We start from the raw sequence: 27490 nt of genomic DNA on the forward strand, positions 1-27490 counted from the left end.
TAGGCTTATTTGGAAATTACCATATAGTTGTAGTAGTTCATCCTTACTGTTAATTGACATTAGCCCCACTTACATTTCCAAATGCAGCAATTTCCAAAAATGTCCCTTTGCGCCACCTGCCGGTCATTTCGCGAACGACTTTGAAATGCGACTGCTTTATTTTTGCCGTGGTGACTTTGGTGACCTATTACGGCAGCTAGCTTGACGGTAATAGGCATTCTGGTTGACTACCTACTGTATATGTAAATATGCATTACTTTAATTACAAGATAAGGCGATGTAGCTGTTGTGAAATAACTAATAAAGAATACCAGTCACAGCAGCAATCGTTCTCCCCTCCGTCATGTTTATGGCACGCCCAACTCGGGAACTTGGGTATCAAAATTATCCCCGAGCTTCCCAGTGGTAAATATGACATGAGAGGGTGTTGAAATCCAATTTTTAACCTGGAAACTAGTATTTACATTTATTTCGATGTGAAGGCAGCAAAAATCCTTAGCTTAACACTCGTACTTGACTGACGGCGTTTATGTGCATTCAACTGGTAAATGCTATGTTTTCTACATGACTTAAGCACACCATAAGAAAAAAAAAAACGTGTACGGACTATAATTGTATCCTCACTTTAATAACAGTGTTACTAAGGTATATTAATGCTGATATAGTATATGGAAGAATATTCACAGATATGCATCTTTCTGTCCATATGCAGGTTTCTCTCTTGCAGGACCTTCTTCTAATCCCCGTAAACGTCAGGTGCGATTTTCAGCACGTCATGACATCCTGCTCCTACGTGAGGTGATAGCACAGAACCCCTTCACTTCTAAAGAGTCTGGCCGGATCTGGGCAAGGGTGGGTGAAATTATTACTGTTACCCTTCAGGACGAGAACTTTGAGGTGGATGGACGCAGATGCAGAGAGAGGACTATGCTACTACTCGATTATTATAAAAAACAGGACTTTGCCAGTCTGCGCAGGTTAGGAGAGGTCAACTTCACTTGTTTACCTGCCTTGAAGGTGCACTAAGTACTTTTTTTATATTTGAAGTAAGTGAATTGAAGAAAAACCCGACCCGAGACAGACCCGATAAAATTAGGCAGAGTCCGACGGCATTTTATTTCTAACCTGACATGGCATTGACGTGTCCACAGCCTGCAGTCCTGCTGACTGATTTGGCCGCTGCTCCATTACTTTTATTTATTTAGTTAGTTATTTATTATTACTTAATATTATTGCCTGACCGATGAATACAAGTTATTTCTGAGTTTGGCTTTTAATTGGAACCAGTGGATTGGAAAAATAAAAGTGATAGCATGATAAAAACTAAATTGGATGACTATTATACTAGTATAATACATAATAACATTAGTGAAACTATTAAAACAGAAGATATAATAAGGTTAAACAGAAAACAAGAGTATGAACTGTCACAAACAAAGCTAGGTAGCTAGTTAGCTTGAGAATACTTGCCCTCAAAGTTGTTGACATAGCTTGAAACATCTTATGTAAAGCCTTTCTCCTTCTTACTAGAGGGTGTGAGAGATGCCACTTCTATTGACATCGCTCACTATAATCAGTGGAAGATCTTGCCAGCAGTGATTCTAAAATCCATGCTGACAGCGCCTGTTGAAACAATATGAAAAAATGTGGAGCAACTCAGTCAAAATGCGGAAGCAATCGTGAGTCCATTGCATGTAGAAGCGCAGATTCAGAGAGAACATAGAAAAAGTGAGATCATAATGTTGTCATATAATTGTTTTAAATAATAAAATTTTGTTAAATGCCCAATATAGTTATAAAGAATTCGGGTCTTCACAGGTCCAGTCGGTGCACATTTATTTGAAATTACCCGGAACCCGAGGCCACTAATATCGAATCTGACCACTGTCCAAGGCACTTGTCGAAGTTTTGGACCCGAACCGGGTCGGACTTCAGGATTTCGGATCCAAGTGAACCCTTGAAGACTTCAACTGCAAAGTACTGCCTAAGTAAAACAAATTTACAGCATAACCTTTGGTAATTATAGTGTACCTATAAAGTACGTACGTGTAAGTATAAGGGAACAAAGTGTAAAGTTTGGGGAACTAAAGGGGTAAGAACCAGGAAAATTTAATTATTGATACTGTAAAGTTACAGTATAAATAATAAAATTTTCCTGGGTTTTACCCCTTTAGTTTAGAGCTAAAGAATACTTATTCTGCTATTATGACAGGCAACAATATTACGTTTGGGAGCAATTTAGCGTGAACTCTGCATACATTTTTGTAATAATAGCGTACCAATATATATATATAAGCTGTGTCCCAATTTGAAGGCTGCATCCTTCAAAGGCCGCAGACTTCGAAGGATGCAGCCTATGTGTCCTTCGAAGGACGCACCATGTAGCCTTCGTAGGATTTCCTAATTGCACAACCAGGTGTTCCCGATTACCGCTCCTGGCGCCAAGCAACGGTGCGAGAGGACAGCTGCCATCCTGATAATTCATTTCATATAATTGAGCAAACAGCTATGGAGCCAGAATTGGCTATTGTCATTTTTATGTTTTACATTTTACTGGAGGACATGGTGAGGATATTTCAGCACCGGCGTTGCCGGGTCATGTATTTTTGGCTTAGCCAAGACTAGGGGTGTCGCAATATATCGGTGTTGACGATAATCGTGATATTCAAAGCATGAAATATTGACATTATGTTAATTTAGAGTGTGACAATATACCGGTATTGGCGATAACCACAATGTTTAAAATGAATAGGACTCTTATGATAACATGAAACGTAAATACTCCAGCGCCAGAACCTGGTTGACCTCTCAGGTGGCTGTATTGCACCCGCGGACACCTATCGACGAAGACGACGCAGCGCTCGCCCGCGCCCGAGCAGCTAGAGTGAAACACTCTGTCCACACCCGAAAAAAGTAAGCTTGCCAGTAGAGTTCTTCGGCTTCAAAGAAAACAGCACCTTAAAGGGGGTCGCACACCGGACGAGAAGCGCAGCGCCACGTCTTTAAAATTCGTACACATTATTCTCTATGAGTGTCCACACACCGGCGGTGCCATTCAGCATCTGTCCGCGGCGCCCAGCAACGGCTCAGGACCTTGTTCAAAATCCTGCCGCGTCACGCGCCATTTACATAGTTTTATATTAAATTTACATTATATTTGTATCAAATCATCGTAAATGACTTCACCCTGTTCTGCAATATGCATTTAATTTTACATTCATTCACAGAAATCAGCCGCTTGAATGAAAATTGCTGATGTTATCGGATTTTCAGGTGATATTCTCATTTCATTCAGTTAACGGATGCTCTGAGGTAAAGTGTTCAGATCACAGACTCAGCAACTATTGTATTTATTTGTACAGTACAATCATCACATAGTACAGACATTATCTTAATTTCATAATGAACTTTAACATAAGAATATTGCTGGCCATAAACTGAGAAAGTGCGCCCCCGTTGTGCGATACCTCGAGTTGTCCTACACGCGATATATGTTCATATATTTAATAAAGCGTGATTATTAAGAACCCCGTTTTCTTTACTCATCTTATTTTTGTATTTGCACTTGATTTTTTTGTTCAAATCTGCTATCTGCATGACTTTATTGGCGCCGGCGCAACAGTAGGTTTAAGAGCTTTTCAGTTCTTCAGGAAACCTTCAGACAGTGTTTCGCTTTAGTTTGAAACCAGATAAACTTCACATGCTTGTCTTCCTTCACAAAAATTTGCCATAGATTGAGTATGCAAGAAGTAAAAGTACATGTGCCTTGTGTAGCCTATCCTTATGTTTGTTGGGTAAAAAAAGAAAAAAACTACATAAACAAAGTATTGTTTGTCTCCCCAACCCCCCCCCCCCCCTTTCTTTTGGTCACAATAACCGTGGTGTGAAAAATCTAACACCGTGACAGCCCTAGCCAAGACCATGGCCAGCGAAATTAAGCTGATTTGCTGTCCCAATTCAGAGGCTGCGTCCTGAATTGGCGGATTACACTTTAAACTGTTAAAGTATTGGGTGTTAACTTACGTAAATAATATAATGATATATGAAAATAAAATAAAAAACTTACATAGGCCTATATATATATACATACTTTGTATATATATATATATATACAAAGGTTCAAATGTTCACTTATATCTTACCTTGATGCGATTTTGTAGGCTAGTGTATTCTTTTTATTATGTACACAAATGGACCATGGTGAACATACAGGTTTTCAACCGTTTGAATATAAAACCCAGTTGAATATAAAAAAGTCCAGCGCAAACGTTACTCCCGCTCGTCATCAGCAGCTGTCACAGTTGCCAGGCGACAAGAATAATTCCTCCATAGGCTAGACTGGTCCGAGCGCTTCAGATGCGCCCGATACTTTTTTTACCTCACAGGACAGCAACACTACAAAATTATGTTCTTTTACAATATGATGCATTGTTTTACATTAAACTACACAAAAGTATATAGTTTAAATGTAACAACCTTGAAAATATTCAGAAGTAAAATGCAACATATGCAGTAATGCAGTAGTAGCCTAATATAAATGCAAAACCATCATAAAAAACCTGACAAAGAGGGTTTCCTGCAGAATACATACCTTTAGTTTTACTCTTGATACCTTAAGTATATTAGAGTATGCAAGATAATTTTGCTTAACTAAGGTTTGAAATATATGACTAGTAGGTTTTCCCCAATGTGGTATTAGTAGTTATTAAAAGTACTTTTTTCAGAAATATACTCTTTCTGAAAAAAAATCTCAGTGACATGGAAGCCGTCGATTGAGTCAACCCTGCAAACCTGTTGGTAGACAACTTATTGGATAGTGGAAATATGCACTCAAACACTCTGGAGACCATCCCAGATAATGTCCCACCAGCAGAGAGGCCTTACCTGGGTCTCTATTGTGGCCATCCTGGTCCAGCAGCACCACCCTGCTCAGCTGAATAAAAGTCTACATATTTTTTTCTTATTTTATGTACTGTAAATTTAAATGTTTATGTTGATTTTGATATGTGTTAATGATAATGTATGTTGTAAATAGTTGGAAAAAGTACATTTACATAGCCTATAGAACAAATGATTTTCCTTTACCAATTTTATTTGAAAAAAAAAAAAAAAAAGGTATAGAAGAATTTGTTTCATGTAGAAATTATGACTGTCAGTACAAAAATAAACAATGTCCAGAACAATTCATTCTCTTTTATTTACACATTTAAAGTATATAATAAATAATGTACAGAATTTTTCTTTCCTTTTAAAAAAGTGAAAAAAGTTAAACAAGAATATATAAAAAATATATATTTTTCAATCATTCTCTCAAGAAGAGAAAACAGCCTGTCCATCCTCTCCCCACTCTCCTGTGCTCTCCTCGCCTCTGCCTCCCTCTGTAGTTGCATGTCTTCTCTGATCAAGTCCACAAACTCGTCCTCTCTGTCTCGCCGCCTTCGTGCTGCTGCTGGTGCTGGTGCTGCTACCCCTGGCTCCTCCTCACTGTGGGCACCCACTGCTGAACTCGGCTCTGGTGTGTCCTCAGGAATTGAGGCAATGAGGACAGGGGAGTTGGTGCAATGCCTCTGTCCCAACACCTCATCCATGAGGACAAACCAGGGCCAAGTTTCAGCAGTGGGTTTCCCACTCACACCCTCACATGTCCCAGGACACTTGCAATCCTAAGGCAGTGCAAAGTAACCATGGCTAGTTAACAACAACAGCACAGTAAATTTCAGCAAAGACTTTTTTGTTGTTGTTGTTGTTGTTGTTGTTGTTTTGCCTGTATGGCCCAGCAGACCCATTTTCTCCAGAATAGCTCTAAAAAAGCAGAAAAGGGTACTTATGAAAAATATTAACACGGGTGCAATCTTAACATTAGTGCACTGTTAACACTGCAAAATATGACACATCAGGATATGCATACAAAATACTTCAGAAATCATATTTCTGGATGCTCAAATTTGGTTAAAACCTTTGTAGACATAGCTTGCATGACAGCACTACAAAAAGACATAAAAGTGAAACCCCATTGCCTAATCTACTGCTTTTCTTATTGTTGTAGGCTTTATAGAGTGAGTGATATTTCTTATAATAAAGTGAGACAGACTAGTGCAAATATTATAAATAGGTTGTTGTTTTACCTCCAAGCCATGCAGGCGGAGTTTTTCACCCCGTAAAGAAATGCTCATTTTCAGACCGCAATTTAATAAATTGAGCTGTCTACTCCTAGCTCCCTGAAACAATTATTAAACTAATATTAGCACAAGTTTTGCCTCAAACCACCTGACAAATGAAGCCACGCAATAGTGATGATGACGAAGGAGTTTATAAGCAAGAAAAACTTGTGGCTTTTAACTGTGGTTTCGCTAGCTATTTGAGTAAATGAAAACATAATACTTACATTTAAATGTGAATTTGCCATCCACCACCGAACTCTCGGGCGCAATTTTTTTAAATAAAAATTTACCGACGCGCAATGACTTATGGGGTAGGATAGGCCGCTAAGGATCCATAGGCCCTGTCCCAAATGGCACCCTAAGCACTCGTGGTCTTCCTACGAGTCTGCACTTTCGTGACGTAATGGCACTTTGACTGTCGGGAAGAAGTCTGTTGCGGAGCCGGGCTCGGCAAAAGTGCGCATCGAGGGCGCATATCGACTGCAGAGGGGGCGCTCGCGAGCACCCTTCTGAGGCCTAAAATGACAAATGAGACACCCTACGGTCTCACGGACTTACACACGGCAGCCATTGTAAGTCCACAAGACCGAAAGTACATATGAAGTATGCCATTTGGGACAGGGCCAAAGTATCCTTTCTTTCACGGGGAAACGAAGGGTGCATTTGGCATTGCTTTTGAATCAGGGTAGCCTTCATTGCGCCGCGGTGACGCAATCGGCCTTCAAATGTGACCTTCCAAGGGTGCAGCCTTTGAATTGAGACATCCTTCATCGTGCCGCTGTGACGCAATCGGCCTTCAAATACAGCCTTCGGATGATGCAGCTTTGGCATTGGGACACAGCTATAGCTTAGGCTTTTTTATTTTTATTTTTTTTATTTCGGGGTACATAACTACGGAGCCCCTGAAGGGACCTTTGCAAAAATAAAAAATATACAGACTCTCGCATGCTCATGAGAAACTTTCAAAGACATGAAAATACACATTCCGATCTTAAATGGTTGTAATTCAAGAATGCTTTGGAATATAGACGTAAGATTGGTCTTGTTTTAAAGGAGACAATTGGCAGATTTTTGTAGAAGTGAAATAAATGAAGAAAGTGTAATAGAAAAAAAGTTATAGAAGTCTGAGTTTATGAAAATTTAATTATTCATATTTTATATAAAATATATATTTTCAAAACATGTTGGACTCTAAAACTGCAAGAAAATTAAAGGCAAAAATCTGAACAAGTTGTGTGTCAAATTTTAGCTTGATATCTCAAAAAATGAGCTTTCAGTAAGATTTTGTTTTTGTGCAGTACCACACTTTTTCACTAGGTGACAACTATACTCCATTACTGCCCATATAAGGTGTAACGCAAAGTAGATGATCAGATTGTCAGGTCTCTATATGATTAAATTACTGACATCAACCCGTGATCAACCCTCCAGTCTCTGTGATTTAATTAACTCACTGGAATCCTCATTCACAAACACCCTCTATTGTCTGAGACTCCGACGTTCAGGACGTGCAAGACCGTTTGGCGCCTACTATTTGCATAAATCATTGATTTCTGATCAGCGAACACAGATCTGTGTTCGTGAGTAAACAAAGAAGCATCCTGTTCCCTTTCGTTGTCACTCCGAGTTACGTCGGATGACGACGAATGGGGTTTCGCTTAGAAATCCTATCATCTTCGAGTATATAAAACGAGCCAATGGCAAAGAAATGCCATGGGTCTGCGGAATTTGCATAGCGTAACTCCGCCCCACCCTGGGGGTATAAAGGAAGTGTGCTGGCAACATGCAGATATGTTTTCGCTTCGGAGCCAAGTTGATGTACTTCACTCCACAGCCAATCCTGAGATTCATCTCTTCATTTCTCTTCGAGACGAGCCTCTCTCCAAGTGTTGGTGTGACAGCGAGTTCCAGCGAGTGCACATTCCCTGCTTATCTGTGCAGTGATTTGCCAGAGTGTGTGTTCTCTCCCTGGTCGCTTCAGCATTTGTGGAGAAATCTCCTTTCTAAAAGAGCTTGCACGCGGCACGTCTTTTTAAAGATGCCTCGCCCGTGCACTTCTGGTTGCGGTCTATTTGTTTCTGATTCTGATGGGCACAATCGCTGTCTTGTGTGTCTGGGCTTAGAGCACGCTAAGGCAGCGTTTGTGGATGAGTCATGTTCCCATTGCGGGAACATGCCCATCGCACGGTTACGGTCGAGACTCAATGACCTTCATGGTAGAGTCCCCTCATCCGCACCCCGATCTACGGGCTCCGCGAGAGCTAGTACTTCGGCTGGCGGCCAGGGTGACCTGAGGATTACGGTGTGGGACAAAGCGCCGACTATTCCATGCTCCACACCGTCCTCTAGTGCCGTGCAACCCGCGAGTGGTTCAAATGAGCCCGCAGTACAGTCCTCGGACTTGCCGCGGGTCTCATTTGGCGCTCCAGATGAAGATTCAATGTCGATCGCTGCATCACAGGGTGGGCAAGAGTCCTTGGGAAGTGAGGATTCGGCTGTGCTGCCACCTTCGGGTGTGCCAGCATTGCCCGAGTCTGATACCGAGATGACTGCCATGCTTTCCCGGGCAGCCGCGGCCATTGGGCTTGAGTGGTCCCCGCCACCTGGTCCGGTGCGCTCGCGGCTGGACGATTGGTTTTTGGGTGCCACCGCTGATCCTCGTCAGCGTCCCCAATGCCTTTCTTCCCGGATGTGCATGAGGAGGTCACGAGGTCCTGGAAGGCACCATTGTCTTCTCGTGATCGCTCGGCGACCTCCTCCGCCCTGCCTCCTCTCGATCAGGCGGCTGCCAAAGGGTACACTGGGGTTCCCCAGGTTGAACGCTCTGTTGCGATGCAACTGTGTCCTCAGAGTGCTTCATCCCGTGGCGACCCAAAGCACCCCTCCAAAGCCTGTAGGTTCTCTTCCACCCTTGTGGCGAAGGCCTATAGAGCTGCGGGGCTGGCGGCCTCCTCACTGCATGCCATGGCGACACTCCAGGTCTACCAGGCCCAGATGTTGCGTGACATGCACGAGGGGAGGACTGACCCAGGGCTCTTTGGTGAGCTGCGTGCCGCCACCGACCTTGCTCTCCGAGCGACGAAGGTGACCGCACGCTCCCTGGGTCAGGTGATGTCCACTTGTGTGGTCCAGGAGAGACATCTGTGGCTCAACCTGGCTGATATGCGTGAGGCCGAGCGGACCCGGTTCCTCGACACTCCCATATCCCAGGCTGGCCTCTTCGGCGGGGCGGTTGAGGACTTTGCCCAGCAGTTCTCGACCGCCCAGAAGCAGACTGAGGCTCTCAGACATGTCCAGCCCCGACGGCCAGCTGCTGCCTCCACCCAGCCGTCGGCACAGGTCCCTCAGTCTGCTCGCCGCCGAGGGCGCCCTTCTACGGCTCCCGCCCCTCCCGCACGGCCCCAGCAGCAGCCTCCATACGGGTCGCGTCGTGGAGGACGCCGTAGGAAGGCTCCACAGCCCTCTCCCGCCCCGTGCCCCGCTAAACGCCAGGCCAAGCGGCGCTCCTGAGACGGGCTGCTCAGAGATGGCGTTGAGTTCTTTTCAGGAGCCGGTAGCAGGGCCGCTCCTTCCCCCGGTGGAGGGCCGGGGGAGAATCCTTGGTTTTCCCCACCCCGCTGCTCGTCCCACGACGGGCAGCACCCTAATGTGGTTAAAGAAAGAACTCACTCCCCCATCTCTGAGCACACAGAGTGTCCGGATGACAGTGCGCGCCACTCACGAGCCTCGCCACTCTCGTCCCCCTCTGTCGCCAGTCCCCTGCCAGAGCACGCCCCAGTGGGACGCTGGTCCTCCCCTGGCCTCCTCTGGCAGGACGCGGCTAATGACCGTGCCCCCGCACCGGGCCGCTATGCCACCCACACCTGGGCCGGTCATTCCGCCTCGCTGCACCACCGAGGGTACGTCTGTGGTCCGTATGACCCCGCTGGTACAGTTCCTGGAAGCCTGGTTAGAGCTTCCCAGGCTGTCCCGCTGGGTCGCGAGGACCATCAGGCTCGGCTACGCGATTCAGTTCGCGCGGTCTCCTCCCCGCTTCAGGGGAGTCCGCTTCACTATGGTCGGTGGCAATGCCCCGGTTATGAGAGCGGAGGTCGCTACCTTACTGGCGAAGGGTGCGATCGAGACTGTCCCTCCAGCCGAAATGAGGTCCGGCTTTTACAGCCCCTACTTCATTGTACCGAAGAAATCCGGTGGGTTACGACCAATCCTCGACTTGTGCGTCTTGGACCGCTCCCTTCACAGGATGCCGTTCAAGATGCTCACGGCCAAACGCATTTTCGAGTGCATTCGGCCGCAGGATTGGTTTGCAGCGATCGACCTGAAGGACGCCTACTTCCATGTCTCCATTCTTCCTCGACACAGACCGTTTCTATGGTTTGCTTTCGAGGGGCAGGCATACCAGTACGCGGTTCTCCCTTTCGGGCTAGCCCTGTCTCCTCGCGTCTTCACGAAGGTCATCGAGGCAGCCCTTGTTCCCCTTCGGGAACACGGGGTTCGCATCCTGAACTATCTCGACGACTGGCTGATCCTAGCTCACTCTCGAGACCAGGTTTGCGAACACAGGGACCTAGTGCTCCGGCACCTAGCTCGTTTGGGCCTTCGGGTCAACTGGGAGAAGAGCAAACTCTGCCCAGTGCAGAGGATCTCTTTTCTCGGTATGGAGATCGACTCGGTCGCCATGTGCGCGCAGCTTACGAGCGAGCGCGCAGTCACTGCTGACTTGCCTTCGTCAGTTCAAGGGCAAGAGTGTGGTTCCACTGAAACTATTTCAGAGGCTCCTGGGGCATATGGCATCCGCAGCCGCAGTCACGCCGCTCGGGTTGCTTCATATGAGACCACTTCAGCTTTGGCTTCGCGATCGAGTCCCGAGGTGGGCATGGCATCACGGCACGTTCCGAGTCCCAGTGACTCCGGCCTGCCGTCAGACCTTCACCCCGTGGTCGAACCTCAGTTTTCTTCGGGCCGGAGTGCCCTTGGAACGAGTGTCCAGGCATGTTGTTGTATCAACAGATGCCTCCACCACGGGTTGGCGCGCCATGTGCAATGGACATGCGGCCGTGGGCTCCTGGACAGGACCCCAGCGCCTTTGGCATGTCAATTGCCTCGAGTTGTTGGCTGTACGTCTTGCCCTGCACCGCTTCCATGCGTTGCTCAGGGGTCAACACATACTAGTCCGATCGGACAATACCGCGACTGTAGCGTACATCAACCGTCAAGGTGGTCTGCGCTCCCGCCGTATGTCACAACTCGCCCGCCACCTCTTCATATGGAGTCAGAAGCATCTGAGGTCGCTTCGTGCCATTTATATCCCGGGAGACCTGAACCAGGCGGCCGACGAGCTGTCTCGGCTTCGGCCTCTCGCTGGAGATTGGCGACTCCATCCCCAGACGGTTCAGCTGATTTGGGATCAGTTCGGGGACGCACAGGTAGACCTGTTTGCCTCCCACGACTCGTCCCATTGCGCCCTGTTTTATTCCCTGACCGAGGGCACGCTCGGCACGGATGCACTGGCGCACAGCTGGCCGCGGGGCCTCCGCAAGTATGCGTTTCCCCCAGTGAGCCTTCTTGCGCAGACTTTGCGCAAGATCAGGAAGGACGAGGAGCAGGTAATTTTGGTTGCCCCGTATTGGCCCAACCGCACCTGGTTCTCAGAACTAGTACTCCTCGCGACAGCACCTCCCTGGCCAATTCCTCTGAGGAAGGACCTGCTTTCTCAGGGACGGGGCACCTTATGGCACCCTCGTCCCGATCTTTGGAACCTCCACGTGTGGCGGCTGGACGGGATGAGGCAGGTTTGAGTACCCTACCACCAGCGGTGGTGGCTACCATCACTTCCGCTAGAGCATTGTCCACGAGACATGCCTATGCGTTGAAGTGGAACTTCTTCGTCAACTGGTGTTCTTCTAAAAATCTAGAACGCACGAAATGCCCCATCAGTGTCGTGCTTTCCTTCCTGCAAGAAGGGTTGGAGCGAAGGCTGTCTCCCTCCACCCTGAAAGTGTATGTTGCCACCATTGCCGCACATCACGACGCAGTTGATGGTAAGTCCTTAGGAAAGCACAACCTGATCGTCAGGTTCCTGAGGGGAGCCAGGAGACTGAATCCTCCTCGTCCTCCCCTCGTACCCTCTTGGGACCTCTCAGTGGTTTTAACTGCCCTGCAGAGTGCTCCCTTTGAGCCTCTGCAATCAGTGGAGCTTAAGTTCCTGTCAATGAAGACAGCGCTCCTGGTTGCATTGGCCTCCATCAAGAGGGTAGGGGACCTGCAGGCATTTTCGGTTGACGAAGCGTGCCTGGAATTCGGACCGGCTAACTCTCACGTGATCCTGAGACCCCGGCCTGGATATGTGCCCAAGGTTCCCACCACACCCTTTCGAGACCAGGTGGTGAACCTGCAAGCGCTGCCTTTGGAGGAGGCAGACCGAGCCTTGGCACTGCTCTGTCCAGTACGCGCACTCCGTGCTTACGTTGACAGGACGCAGTGTTTCAGGACCTCAGACCAGCTCTTTGTCTGTCATGGTGGGAAGCTGAAGGGAAAGGCTCTCTCCAAGCAAAGGCTGTCTCACTGGATAGTGGACGCCATTGCTTTGGCATACCAGCAGCAAGGTCGACCATGCCCCCTTGGTGTGACGGCCCACTCCACCCGGAGTGTGGCATCCTCTTGGGCTCTAGCGCATGGCGCCTCGCTAACAGACATCTGCAGAGCTGCAGGCTGGGCGACACCTAACACATTCGCGAGATTCTATAATCTCCGAGTGGAGCCAGTTTCTTCTCATGTACTCGCTTCAACTAGCCGGTAAGAGATTCTGCTCAGGTGTCTTCGCTTGCTCGCCATTCCTCTCCACGGACGGGATACGTGCGATATTCTCCTCAGGTGAGCCTAATAAGCCCTGAGTCACCTCCAGCACTTACGACGTCAACGCCAGAGTTATGCCACCGGCAGCTTTCGCGCTTGGCTAGGTGCCTCCATGTGCATGGTTCCCCTCCGGGTGACCCCCACATGTGTATTCCACTGTAAGTCTCTTTGAGCATGTGTCTTTCCCTTGGCAAGCCACCTTGCCACCCCTGGGGTTGAAATATTCCACCTGCGGCTGGACACCCCAGTGTTAACCGTATGCAGCCCTTCGGGGTCATATGTGTATTCTAAGTCCCCCCCTTCGGGTTGGGCATGATTGCATATTTCCACTGGATATGCTTCCCAGTGTACCTTGGTATTCCTGTGTTAAGTAGGACTCCTTCGTCCGTGCTAGTCTTACGACAGGGAGCTCAGACTTACGCAGGGCACTGGAAGACAGTCGAGAGGTGGCGTGATTACACTGGGAACCCCATTCGTCGTCATCCGACGTAACTCGGAGTGACAACGAAAGGGAAAGTCTCGGTTACGTATGTAACCCTCGTTCCCTGAGTAGGGAACGGAGACGTTACGTCTCCCTGCCACTTCCGCTGTACCGCTGGAAACGCCTGAGTTCAGTCTCTGCTCCTCAGCGAAGACATATCTGCATGTTGCCAGCGCACTTCCTTTATACCCCCAGGGTGGGGCGGAGTTACGCTATGCAAATTCCGCAGACCCATGGCATTTCTTTGCCATTGGCTCGTTTTATATACTCGAAGATGATAGGATTTCTAAGCGAAACCCCATTCGTCGTCATCCGACGTAACGTCTCCGTTCCCTACTCAGGGAACGAGGGTTACATACGTAACCGAGACGTTCTCCAACTATACTAAGACACATGACCAGCAAGACGCCAGTGTAGCGGCCACCCCGCTGACATTTCCCCCATCGCTCAACGCCTCAAAACAAGACAACATTGTTAACAGATGTCCGACCATGTACCCTGGTGTTAATTTCATCAATTCAAGAGAACGCGCACACACATACGCACACACACACATACTGATGTCCCCTGAGGGGGGGGGGGAGAATGCGGTTCAAGCAGCGGACACAGCCTCGTGAACTGGAAATGACTTTACGCACACACACAGAACACAGACACCCTATCATACCCGACCACGTGTGGTCAAAATTATCTTTTTAAATGTTTAAAATGTATTTTCTTGATGTGTTTCATGATCCCTTTACCTATATTACTATATCTATAAGCTGTATTGGTATACAATCAATTTGATGTGCATGGAATCACAAGAAATCATGTATCGTTGTGTTAGTAGCTCACAGAATCATCATTTGCGGTATTGTTTTGTTCCAAAGAACCCAACGGTGTTGAATCTTTAACACAAAATATCAGAGGATGCATTCTTTCATTAATACCCGTTTTATAACTGTTTATGAACGAGTTTATCCCGTCAGTACATAATCGGAAGAGGCGTGTACGTTGCAAAACGCAAGGAGGTTGTCGCAACATGCTCTTCCAGATGATTGGCTCAGAAACAGGAGAAAGGCGTGGCTGTGGCTCCTTCAAAACACGGCGCCAGCTCTCTCATCTTTGCAGTTCGCCAGAGAGAGAGAGACCCGCCGCCTTCCTTCAAGAAACCTTCGTTTTCTTTTTATTATTTCGTTTTTATTTCTAAGTCTTTCTTTTCTTGATAGTTTACCTCAGTTTGATCATTTTCGTAAAAAACAACGAAACCAACTTAAGACTAAATCATCTTTGGCTAAGTTGACGCACGCTCTGAGTTACCATCGCAACCACCCCGCCTTGACGACGCATCTGACCACGTGTTTCCAGGCTCCTTTTGTCCACACAGACGCACAAACGAGGGCCAATAGGCAAACAAGTAAAGTAACGTTACATTCTTAAATTCGCAATCCGAAAGAAATGCTGTTTAAGTTGTCTAAGAATTACTAGAAACTGTTGGGGTCTCGTTGTGAAGGAATGCTTTAAACTGTCTTTGCCTTTCTCTAATTCTCTCACTCATTCTTTACACACACACTTACACTCACACACACACCCGCACGCTCACCCACACACACACACGCACGCGTTCCTAGACAAACACACCCACGTGCTCCCAAATCCACACATCCTCTTACACGCTACCATCTTACACACACACCAAAAACTCTCTCCCTTTCTCTCCCTCATTTTCTCTTTCTATCTCTCTCTCATAATTTGTTTATTTTATTTTATTTTATTTCTTATTTGCGATCGTTTATATTGTTTGTTTGTTATGCATATTTACTCCTGCGTGATTGAAATAGTACATGTAATCTTTAGTTGCTTGATTAAAAATTACATAATCTGCTGAACTGAATCTGTCTCATATTGTTCCATTGCTAAAATCCCTGAGAGTGTGATCTAACCTAAAGCTCTACCAGATTTTAATATCACAATTTGTAAATTGCTTAGAACACGAAAATTATCGTCAGGGACGTCACTAGGTTTGGAAGACAGGGGGGGGCTTAGCCCCCAGGGTATTTGTAACTTGCGTTTATAGAAAATCTTACAGTGCATTTGAGTAAAAAACAACTATGTATATGTTTAGCTGTATTTGTCTCTTCAACCCCGTTACCATCTTCAACCCTGTTACCCTAGTCTCAACCCTGTCACACCTATACAGATGTGGCCTTTAAAAATGCGCGTCTCAGAGAAAAGAATGCCACGAGCACTTCCGAAATTCTGCGGGATCGTGCAGAAGGGGGATTAGGTGTTGGACGCAGGAAATACTAAAACCTGTAGATGGCAGTCGTGTTTCATGTGGCCATACTGAGTTGAGGAAGTATGACGAATACAATGTTTTCTTTTGCCAGTTACATAAACAGTCACATATTCTTCATAAAAATCCGACTCAAACGCGCATCATTTGTCTTATTTTTTTTTCCTGTGTACTTACAGTAGAAGAGACGTGATGTAGGCTATGATAACTGAGTCTTATAACACAATAATTTGCGAAGACCTTTAAAGAGACCGAGATCATTTGCGCAATATCATTATCTACTTTTACATTTAGTTTCATTTTTTGTACGTGTACCCACCAGATTTCATCATGAGTCATTTTGTACCCACCACTTTTAACTTCCGTTGACCGTTTTCAGTGGTTATGAGGAGCAATATGAGAGAAAAATTTTGTAATCATTGTCTGACACAACAAAAAAATATATAATATTCATTTTATTTTAATTTTCGTGTTCGCATTTATGAGGGAAAAAACAACGTGTCAGTTTACGGTTATGGACGTGAGCGCTCTAAAAGCGGCAATAAAAGTCTGCTTTAAAACTTTCACAGAGACCTCAAACAGAACAGCTGCCTTTCTTTAAATCGAATTTCGTTTTGTATTAATTATGTCTTAATTTTAATCAATGTTTCGTGAACCAATTGCCTGGATTTAAGAAGTAAATATAGCAGACAATCACGACATTGGAGGCGCCGGCGATATCTCATAAATGAACCGAAACTCAGCGTGTAATGCACATTCACATTTACAGTGTATTTAGACACATTTAGACGCATTCATAATCATTACTTTTACCGGTTCTTTGTGGCAAGCTTTATGCGTGCGGTCGTGCGCTTGAGTGCGGCTATATTACGTAAACGCTCATGATCCATAAGTAGGCTAATTAAATTAATATAAAGGGGCGATTTGTCCACGAATTACTCAAATGAACAACTAGCCTAGTATACTAGTCGACTACAAAAAAAAACTTTTAGTCGAAAGCAGCCCGTATTCCACATATTTTCGAACCAGGCAACAGGACATCTGTGTTGAGCGAGGCCGAGGACCCTGAGCGGAATGAACGAGCGGAGCGGAATATTCAGAAATGCGCTCTCCACTCACGAGCTCTGATCGGAACAAACCCGAACCTCACTGTCTGCTGAACTTGCAGAATCATCAAAATATAATATTTTCTAAAGAAGAATTTTAAAACTTTATTGGTGGTAGTTGAGAAGAATTCCTCTTTCCATATCTAAATCATTTCGAGTGCAATATAAATGTATCATATTGTTATTCTTATTATATAAGAATAATACGTATTTTTTACAACATTTTTAACATATAGAGAATATAAGTTTAGCGTGTTGTGTGTATTTCCTAATTATAAGCTTTTGGTGAAATTGCAACAAAACTAAAAGAGTAAAAGTGCATAAAAACATAAAAACATGGCGGCGTCTCAAGAAATATCTGCGTACACACTAATCCACTGAAACCGACTCAAAACGATGTAGCCTAGTATACATACCAGACCAGGCACTGTAATTCTGCCACAGACATACACTAAAAACGGAGAAGACTTAAAGCATGCGCATAAACCTTGCGCGCTATACAACAATAATATTAGGCACAGTAGCTTCTTTTTTTTCTTTTCTTTTTTTATCAATAACTTTGTTGAACAATATGAACAACCATAAATGGTCTGGTACAAAATATGAGTCACGATATTCGATAGTTAACGGATGCATAAAGCTTGCCACAAAGAACTGGCAAAAGTAATCATGTGTCAAATATAGCAAGGAGACATTTTAATTGTTTACTAATCAACTAGTGTTTTATGTGTCAGTCAAAGATGTTGACAATGCTGACTCGTCATCTTCGCAGATATTGTGAACATGCCTATAGAGAGAAATGCACACTTACAAAAGAGAGTTGTCTGTTTCTTTTCGTTTTGAATTGTTTTGTTTAAAAGTGGACATTTCAAGCTTTCTAGATACATTTCTGAGTTTCGGTTCATTTATGAGACGAGCTCAGTTCACGAGCAATGCAAGTTATATCGCGCCGGTGCCTCCATTTCCTGATTAAATCGTCTTAAATGCGTCTCCGTGTGGACAGAAACCAATGTAATCTTCCTGATTTAATCACGTAAAACACAAGTCTAAACACAAGCACCACTCTTCTGAATGATGGTAACCACAAACCTCCAAGAGTTTGTAAACCAATTGTTTGTAAAACATATTTAATATTTACAAATTCAAAAAAAAAAAAAAAAAAAATGTTTTACAGTGTATAAATAAAACGACATGAAGAAAGTTATTTCCAAAATGTAATTAATTGCACAGTCTTTGTTTTAGCTGCTTGTTTTAGCTGCTACCAATTGCACAGAGTCAAGAAATTACAACCACCCACCCCCCAGGTCTGCCGATTCAACCCCCAATGCTAATCGATCTCCTCTCAGGGAATCAAAAGAAAACCGTTTTTTCCAGTTTTCACCAGCGTGTGGGCGGGGTTTTAATCCCTTGCAGTTCCTTTGTTTAAATGCTATTTAAGCAAATATACTATACATACGCTTTAAGTTATTTCAAATTAATGTTTATAGCTTAATTTGTTGATATCGCGTAACTTAATTTGACATATGTTGATATAACCAACTGACATTGTAGATTCCATTGCATGCCAGGAAGAGGCTTATGCTTTGTTTTAAGTAATGAGCATTTACTATAATATAGCCGCACTCAAGCGCACGACCGCACGCATAAAGCTTGCCACAAAGAACCGGTAAAAGTAATGATTATGAATGCGTCTAAATGTGTCTAAATACACTGTAAATGTGAATGTGCATTACACGCTGAGTTTCGGTTCATTTATGAGATATCGCCGGCGCCTCCAATGTTGTGATTGTCTGCTATATTTACTTCTTAAATCCAGGCAATTGGTTCACGAAACATTGATTAAAATTAAGACATAATTAATACAAAACGAAATTCGATTTAAAGAAAGGCAGCTGTTCTGTTTAAGGTCTCTGTGAAAGTTTTAAAGCAGTCTTTTAGTGCCGCTTTTAGAGCGCTCACGTCCATAACCGTAAACTGACACGTTGTTTTTTCCCTCATAAATGCGAACACGAAAATTAAAATAAAATGAATATTATATTTTTTTTTTTTTTGTGTCAGACAATGATTACAAAAAAAATTTCTCTCATATTGCTCCTCATAACCACTGAAAACGGTCAACGGAAGTTAAAAGTGGTGGGTACAAAATGACTCATGGCGAAATCTGGTGGGTACACGTACACTGTCTTTGTATCTCTTTAGAATATTGCTTTTAGAAAAACTTTTAGTTTTTTTACTTTTACTTTTAGAAAAAAACGACATAATTATGAATCAAATTATTATGAACAAGTAATGAAACTGTGTCAAAATTCGACAACACAAATAATGATCAAAAAGCGATATAACACACATCTCAGATTAAATTAATTATATAAAAAACAGGGAACATTTTGTAAAAGCAAAACTGAACAAAATGCATACTTAAAATAATTGTATTAGGCTATGTGTTACCGAATATTTAATACCACTTCCCCATAATGTTGTAATTATTTTTTTAAAACAACATCTGTCAAACTGTCAATCAGATACCTCTTATCTGGTCATTTTTATTTTATTTTAGAAGTCATAACTGTTGATCACCCTTTGTATGGAATTTGTGAATATGAATATTTAGAAGATTTACAAACTGTCGGCAAGACCTCAAACCAACCCCGGACATTCTGAGACTAACGTGGAAAAATCTTTATGCTTAATGCATTAAGACAGTTCAATTAAAATATTTATTAATAATGTAATGGCAAATCAGATGCGCCCAAAATATAAATGCTACGCGTTGAGCTGCAACATTACCTCACAAGAAATATCTGCACAAGAACAATCACACAAGAAATATCTTCACGAATTAAGAATCTGGGTAAGTCGCATTATTTAATTGCATTATGTTAGGATGATTTTGTGTATATATATAAAAAATACTGCTGGGTTTTTACAGGCAGAGTCACGTGTATTATGCTCACACTAAATTCTCTGTTGCACTTATATAAATGCGCATTGCATGCACAATCATCTTAATAGTTGTACAAAAAAGTTATGCGCTACTGGCAAGAACGTCACTTTGCTGTTTTAATAAAAGCAATGTTAAATATTCTGCACGCACTCATCTCCTGGAAACCACAGCAATGACAAAGCATATAAAAATTCGTAAACGTTGTCCAATACCCCTTCTTGTCTTAATGAACCTTTTGCATTTACAAATATTTTCAAATGTCTGTATAATACAGTAGCCTACTGTAAATATTTGTGTCTATTACTATTTATAATTTATATTTTATTGTGGATGTTTTCTCACAATCATGACGTAATGTGAAGTAAAAGAAAAAATCTAATGTAAAGTTGTTTTTTATGCGCCACCTGGTGGATATTCTGTGAAGCGAAACACATTGAGGGAATTTGTAAGTAGCGCCCCCCGAAAGCACTTGCAGAATTCTGCGAGACTCTACGAGACGAATTGCCGAATGCCGCGGGAGAAAACGCGCGTTTTTAAAGGCCAGATCTGTATATATATATTTTATTTTATTTTTTTAAGTTTATGAATAAGTAATTTAATGTTTGTTGAACTTAGTCAGAAATGTTCAGAGCAATCATAAGAATACTGATTTTAGTTCAAATTCTGAAGTTAACCCTCTGAGGTCGGCAAACGCGCCCGCGCGTTTTGCTGGATTTTCTTCACATTGTAGAACTATAAACTTAAAGGTAGGGTAGGTAATCCTGTTCAGAAACATTTTTTTTTATACTGGGTGAAATGGTCCTTCCATTCTGATAGTAGTCAATACATTATGTGTTCAGAAAAAGGAATGGAAAAAATCTGACCTCTGTAGCAGCTGTAGGACAGTAAAAACTCTGACCAATCACTGCCATTCGGTGCGAATGTAAAGAACCAATCAGATGCCTTCATGTCTCGTGCCCGAGCACCACTGCGTGCACAGCCCTGCGTGCACTCATCATCACATGTCACCGTTCCCGGAAATATTCAGCTCACTACACCGAGTAAGCAGGAGTTTGCGGCACAATGGCTGAGAAAATGCAGCAAAAAGTACCAATGCCATCTTTGCAACTTTGCTAAACTACTTCCTCGGACCCTGCCCGCACTCTTGAACGACCTCCTCTGCTTCGCCCTCGACCCCGGAGTGGACCTGTCCTCGAACCGACGATGCGGTACTTGTCACCGGAGTGTAACGTTAGTCCTCATCAGAGTCAACAATGTTTTCATCATGGAAACTCTTACATGCAAAACACCGTATATGTTATGACTCTTACACGAAATTCACCTTCATCACAGTTTAACTGATGGTAATGGAAAAACGTGTATCAATGCAACCTAGCTTTGCCTTATAAATATAGCTCGTTACCTATAGCCTAAATATAGCTCGTTACCGAATCAAACAAAATATATTTTAAACTTTACCAGTATCGATATGCTAGCTTGATAGTGAGTACTAAAAGCCATCATATTTGTTTATATTCATAGTGATAAAGTTAGGTATTTTATTACATGTGATTCTGACATGATGTCACTGCATGCACTGCGCTCCTTCCTCTCCACTCGTCTCAGGTAAATAAATGCGTCTTCAGCTGAGCCTGAGCGTTTGGCGTCGCGCGTTCATGTGTTTTGGGGGCGTGGCTTTGGAAGGAGCCCAGAAGGGAGGGGGTGGAGTGAATGGAAATAATGACCTGTGTTTACAACAGTCGTGAGAGGTCTACAGACACTCGATTTTTATACTTTCTTTTTCAGAGTACTTACATTTTAATTATGTATTGGTATATAAAGACAGTTTAAACAAATTTGGAATGTTTTTTTTTCTGAACAGGATTACCTACCCTAGCTTTAAAATTACTCCGTCATTTATGGTCATATAGAAAAAAGAAATATAAAAAAAGAATCTGTGATATTTCTACTTTTGTATGTGTCCACTTACAATCAAATCAAAACATTGTGCTTTTGTAAAATAAAGAAAATAAACAGGGTGTGTGTTCTGCCTCTCCATCGCGGTGAACTTTTTTTTCTTGAGCACGTCTATAAACTGAAACAAAACTCAGCGAATACTTGTCACACATTTATGAGCGTACTTTTAAACATTTAAGTGTGTACTTTTAAATGATCGGATTCAAACTGAAAACAAATATTCTCTGTTTAAGTAATTTGTATAAAACCAACAAGATGTCCAGCTTCTCAAACGCTTCCTAATTACTTTTAATTTGAACACGCCCACTCGCGCAAAAGATATTCACATGCAAATCTCCACATGGAACGCGATCGCGCTCATTACCTCAAAAACAAAACACCAAAACACTTCGCAAGTCTCTGCTTTTCGTCGAGTTTGAAAGGCGCACCGTGAGCTTACATTGGATTTAGGCTACCTCAGAAGAAGAAGAACGCGATTTGAAGACAAGAAAGATACAGGTAAGAAATTCTTACATATTAGTTTGTTATTGTTGCATAAATTTCACATTGCAGTTGAACTGTTGCTAGATATATGGTGAATATTGTAATATTTAGACCCGTGTTTACTGTTACTGTGTTTGTGGATATCTGCTCAAACGTAGATATGTAGCCTATATGGTAACCATAATGTTTTATATTTGAGCGCGATCGCGTTTGAATGTTTGATATTTGATACATTCGAAAAGCAAAATGCACCAAACGGCTTCATGTTTTTACTATTATCTCATTTCATATCATCATAACGAATGGAAACATTTGAAGTAACATGATAATCAATATATTTTTCTCTAGCTTAGTTGTTACTGAAATATTTTTGGAAGATTTATAGGCTGCTATGGTTATTGTTATTATTATTTTATGCAGCACTGCGCATAGCCTATGCCTACAAGGCACAACAAACCTGGTGTTCATTATATTATTGTTGGAAACATTTGTGTGTGTGTGTGTGTGTATTCTGTGAATTTTAAAAAGCAATTTTAACCAGAAAAATCTAAAATGTATTCCCAAAATCGTGCAGGCCTTTCTCTTGATATCAGTATGTTCACTTTTTTTTTTTTTTCAGGGCCCAGATGCCACTGAGTCCTGCTGACTTCAACATTCACACAAGTCTCTGTACATGAACATGGTAAAGTGAAAATCAAACACCTTGGAAATGAAAGGTATGTACAATGTTTTTAGGAATGGCACAAAGGTCTCTGTCTTTGGATCATTGGTTATCTTTGGATTATGTTGTGTTGTAAATAAATCAAACAATCTAAAAGCCATTCTTTTTTAAATCTCCTCATTCTTTGTGCAGGGTTGCTCAGAATGATAGGGGCCTGATAGCTCCTAATAGGGCAGTTAGAGGAGGGTCTTTGTCTTTCTCAGGTGTGAAAAGCTTACATATTAATGAGCTAATGACATAAAGCTTTGTGGCACAAAACATGTCGTAAAAATTTTAAATCAATATATTGTCTTATCTGAATGAGCAGTCAGGGTGATTTTCACATCGTTTTAGAGCAAATATTCTAGGCTACGTCATACAATTTTCAAAAGTCTTGTGAAGAAATAATCAGTATGGGTTTCATGACCTTATTTCAGTGAGAATTTTTTTTTGTATTTTCACAAACCACGCATAAATGTCATAAATGTCATTATCTCAAAACTACAAACTTTTACATACATGCTGCTGATATATTATTGTAGCAGAGTTTGTGCTGAATACAGTGTAATTAGACTTTAGCCATGAAAATGTCACAAGTAACAGAAATAAGCACAAATGTCAGAGCATGTCAGAACACCTCCAGGGCCCAGAAAACAGCTCAGACCCCAGAGGGTTAAGCCATATCTTTGACAAAAAGTGCCCATTTCAGGCTTTATAGCATAAGTGTAAAATAATATGTAAATTTTATGGTGCATGGTACAATTTCTGGTAAGCTACGCTTTTTTATTATTTCAATTCAATTCAATTATTGTAATTTGATTTAATATTGACTCATTTGGATAAATATTAGGTACATAGGCGTTATTTTTTCTCAAGATAAAAACTCACCCAATGCTGTAAACATACAGACAGCCCTATCAGCTAGTAGTATTATTTAAGGTTAAAAATAACTAAAATTAAATATAATGCGTTTTTTTATTATAATAACAACTTTATTTAATAAGTAAAAATATAATAAATATGTAATATAGAACACATATTTAGCAAAATACTCTCTATAGCTCTTTTTTTCTTGCCAACTACGTGCTAGCCTATATTATGTTCATTAAATGGCTTTCCTGAGGTAAATGTGACATAATTGTTCTCCAGCTATGTTATTGAGCTCTTCACACTGATAAAAAACACTGATTGATCGATATTATGTATGAGGAATATACATTTCGGTAAGTTGTAGCCTACTACTGTATCTTTCAACAGTGTTCGTGTTTTTTTACTATTAGCTAGTAGAGATGATCGGTTCACGTGCGCTAGGGACCCGTCACATCACATTTACAAGCGCCAAAATGGTATTTATTGTTTGAATTTCGTAATAAAATTGACAGAATCTGAGAGTTGAGATTCTTTTATATCATAAAGTAATCTGCTCTGTCTAGTCTGTCGGTCTCCGTGTCCTCTTTGCTTCGCGATTTTTCTGTGCGTGAGAAAATGGATGTGTGGCGTGAGAGCGTGTGAAAAGTGTCAATTGCGTGTGTCTCACGGTGAATGCGTGAGAGTTAGCAGGTCCAACTTCCGACTTTTCGGCTATTTTTTGTAGCTGGATAGGCTATATATATCATTTGTTGCGTCTAAATATGAATGAGGATACGGTTATTGATAAATCGAATTGTTATTGTTGTTATTATTATCATTTAGGGGGGCTTAGGAACATTTTGGGGTAGCTTCAGCCCCCCTAAAATAGGCCTAACGACGTCCCTGATTATCGTCCTAAGTGGCCACAGGAGTATGATTTTGCCAGTGTTATAGGCCAGTTACTGTTCAGAGATCGTGCTACCGGATGCAGGCCAGACGGTTGCATGATCAATAAACATTAACTTCTACCTAAACTTCCCCCGATTAAAATATAATCTTACCTACCTCTATTAATGTTACTACGAGTAATCGTGGGATTATTAATATATGGTGAGGTTTGACCTATTCCCTATTTGGAATAATTTAATTTATGTAAGCAACATATGAATATTCATATCTAATGAATATCTCCTCTCATTTGAGCTAATAAATTCCCTAAACAGAGGCATTGTCGCTACAAAGGGCATTTCCATATGTGGTTTGAGTGATCTGAACCATATATTTCCACAATTTTTATACAATTTATGAAGTAGACATCCTATTCAGAAGTAGTATGGGAAGTTTGGCAGATTGTGATATGAATTCAACCTCTAATAAACTAGATAAATAAAATAAAAAGAACACGTATGTGCGTTATAGTTCGCTGCCACATCACAAATGGTGAATCTATTTTTTTGTTATTTATATTTAAAACATTTTCAGACCTTTTTTCTAAAAAAAATAAGATTGGATGTTATCTTTTGAACTCTTGGCATGAAAACAAACTGAGGTTTCTACCATTCTTTCATGATTTTTCATGTTCATCGCTATTTCAAAATAAAGGTCTGAACACACCTTAGGAGAATGAAAATATTCTTGTTGGAAATTGATCAATTACGGCTCCTATATAATTTATTTTGAGAATCAGTCACCAAATATGGAAACTAGAGATTGTAAGCTTTCAAATGATATATAGTTTGTCAAGATTAATTTTAGGTTTAGTATAGAATATTACTGTTTTAAATATGTAATGGCTGTGGGCCCACCGGTGGGCCTGTGAAACTTAAGGAATCCCATGTCTCTTGCTATTCTGTATTAAAAGAAAATATGGTACACCCAGAAATGTTCTCAGAATTTATTTTATCTTTTTGCTTCCGACCAACTGTTACCAGCAAGAGTCTAGTTCACGTTTGATGTAAACGTAAGCATGTTGTGCAGCGCAATATGAAGCTTGATGTAAGCGCGTTGTTAAACTCAAGCGAAAACTGGTGTCTCTGTCCTTCAGTCTTGTTTGTTTCTCATTATTATTGTTTGTATTTTGTTGTGAGCATTATTTTTTTTTAAATAAAAAACAGACAGCATCTGAATTCCACATGACTTTTCGCAATAGTTTTTGCGATAGTTTACAGTTTAAAATGGTATGTTTTTTTATGTCATTGTCACGTTCACCGTCTGTCTTTTTTGCACTACATTCCCCAGGATCCTTTTTGGTGCACCTGCAATCACTCTCCCCGGATTACTAATCACCCGCACCTGTTCACCATCAGCAACCTCGTCACAAGCGCTATAAAACACTCACCAATACCTCAGTTCTTTGTCAAGCCTCCAACAAAAACAGACCATGATCCGTTGTCTCCTGAACCTCTGATGCTTCCAAGATGTAATGTATACTCACCTGTGAAACACTAAACTCTGTGTCATTGTTCTGCTGTCTCCAGGAATCCTGTTTGATTTCCTATTGCCTGTGATCTGTTGTTCTCCCGAGCTTCCAGTGTTTCCTCCGAGCTTGCTTGTTATCTACTGCATCTGAAAGAGAAAAGACAAGTATTTATGAACTGTGACTGTTTGGTATCTACAAACCTGATGTGAACGTGCTTACCTGCTGTCTCCCCCGCACCGAGTGATCTTCATTGAATCTGCACTTGAACTCACTGAATACTCACCTTGCACTCTTGTCAACTTGAATAAAGCTGTGTTTGGATTCACTTACCTCTGTCTCCTTGCCTGTATCCTGACAGAAGGCTTGACCAATACTGCTATGGATCCTACACTGCCCGAAGACGGTGCTTCCGCAAACCCCACGGAATCCACTGTTCAACCAGAACGGTAGTACTCTGGAGGAATTTGCTGAAGTTTTCCTTCACCTTCACCAGGATGGGAGCTGGGATGAGGACTTCCTTCAACAGCAGTTCTGGAGCGGGTTAGATGATCCACTCGCCCAGATACTGCTGTTGGATGATCTCAACCTACCTCTCGTCAAATTCATTGACCGCACGCTGTGGGTGTGTGGTTCCTCACTCACTGTGGGAGACGTCCAGCCAGATCTTCGCGTCCAGCCAGATCTTCACGTCAGCCTCGCTGAGCCAGCGCTTCGCGCCAGTCCCGCCGACCCAGAGTCATTCGCTGCAGCACACCCTCGCTTTCGTAAACAGAGGAGGAAGACGACTTCCTGCTTTCCCCAAATTCTGGAGGCCACCCCTGAGCAGTCTGCTCATGTCTGTTCTGTTGAGGTTGAGGAGGCTTTGTCAAGCCTCCAACAGGAACAGACCATGATCCGTTGTCTCCTGAACCTCTGATGCTTCCAAGATGTAATGTATACTCACCTGTGAAACACTAACCTCTGTGTCATTGTTCTACTCTCTCCAGGAATCTTGTTCGATTTCCTATTGCCTGTGATCTGTTGTTCTCCCGAGCTTCCAGTGTTTCCTCCGAGCTTGCTTGCTATCGACGGCATCTGCAAGAGAAAAGACAAGTATTTATGAACTGACTGTTTGGTATCTACAAACCTGATGTGAACATGCTTACCTGCTGTCTGCCCCGCACCGAGTGATCTTCATTGAATCTGCACTTGAACTCACTGAATACTCACCTTGCACTCTTGTCAACTTGAATAAAGCTGTGTTTGGATTCACTTACCT

The 27490-nt window shown here is 42.6% G+C and overlaps 1 protein-coding gene across 1 annotated transcript in view; it reads left to right on the plus strand.

The window, feature by feature from the left end:
• Positions 1–27490, plus strand: part of LOC307165548 (uncharacterized protein) — a 69039-nt gene that overhangs the window by 31324 nt on the left and 10225 nt on the right. Inside the window, exon 2 of the mRNA XM_079883261.1 lies at positions 713–977. Coding sequence (XP_079739387.1) covers positions 713–977 — 265 coding nt within the window. The remainder of the gene's footprint in view (positions 1–712; positions 978–27490) is intronic.

This window comes from Squalius cephalus (genome assembly GCF_949319135.1).
Source record: "Squalius cephalus genome assembly, chromosome: 10".
Taxonomy (NCBI): domain Eukaryota; kingdom Metazoa; phylum Chordata; class Actinopteri; order Cypriniformes; family Leuciscidae; genus Squalius; species Squalius cephalus.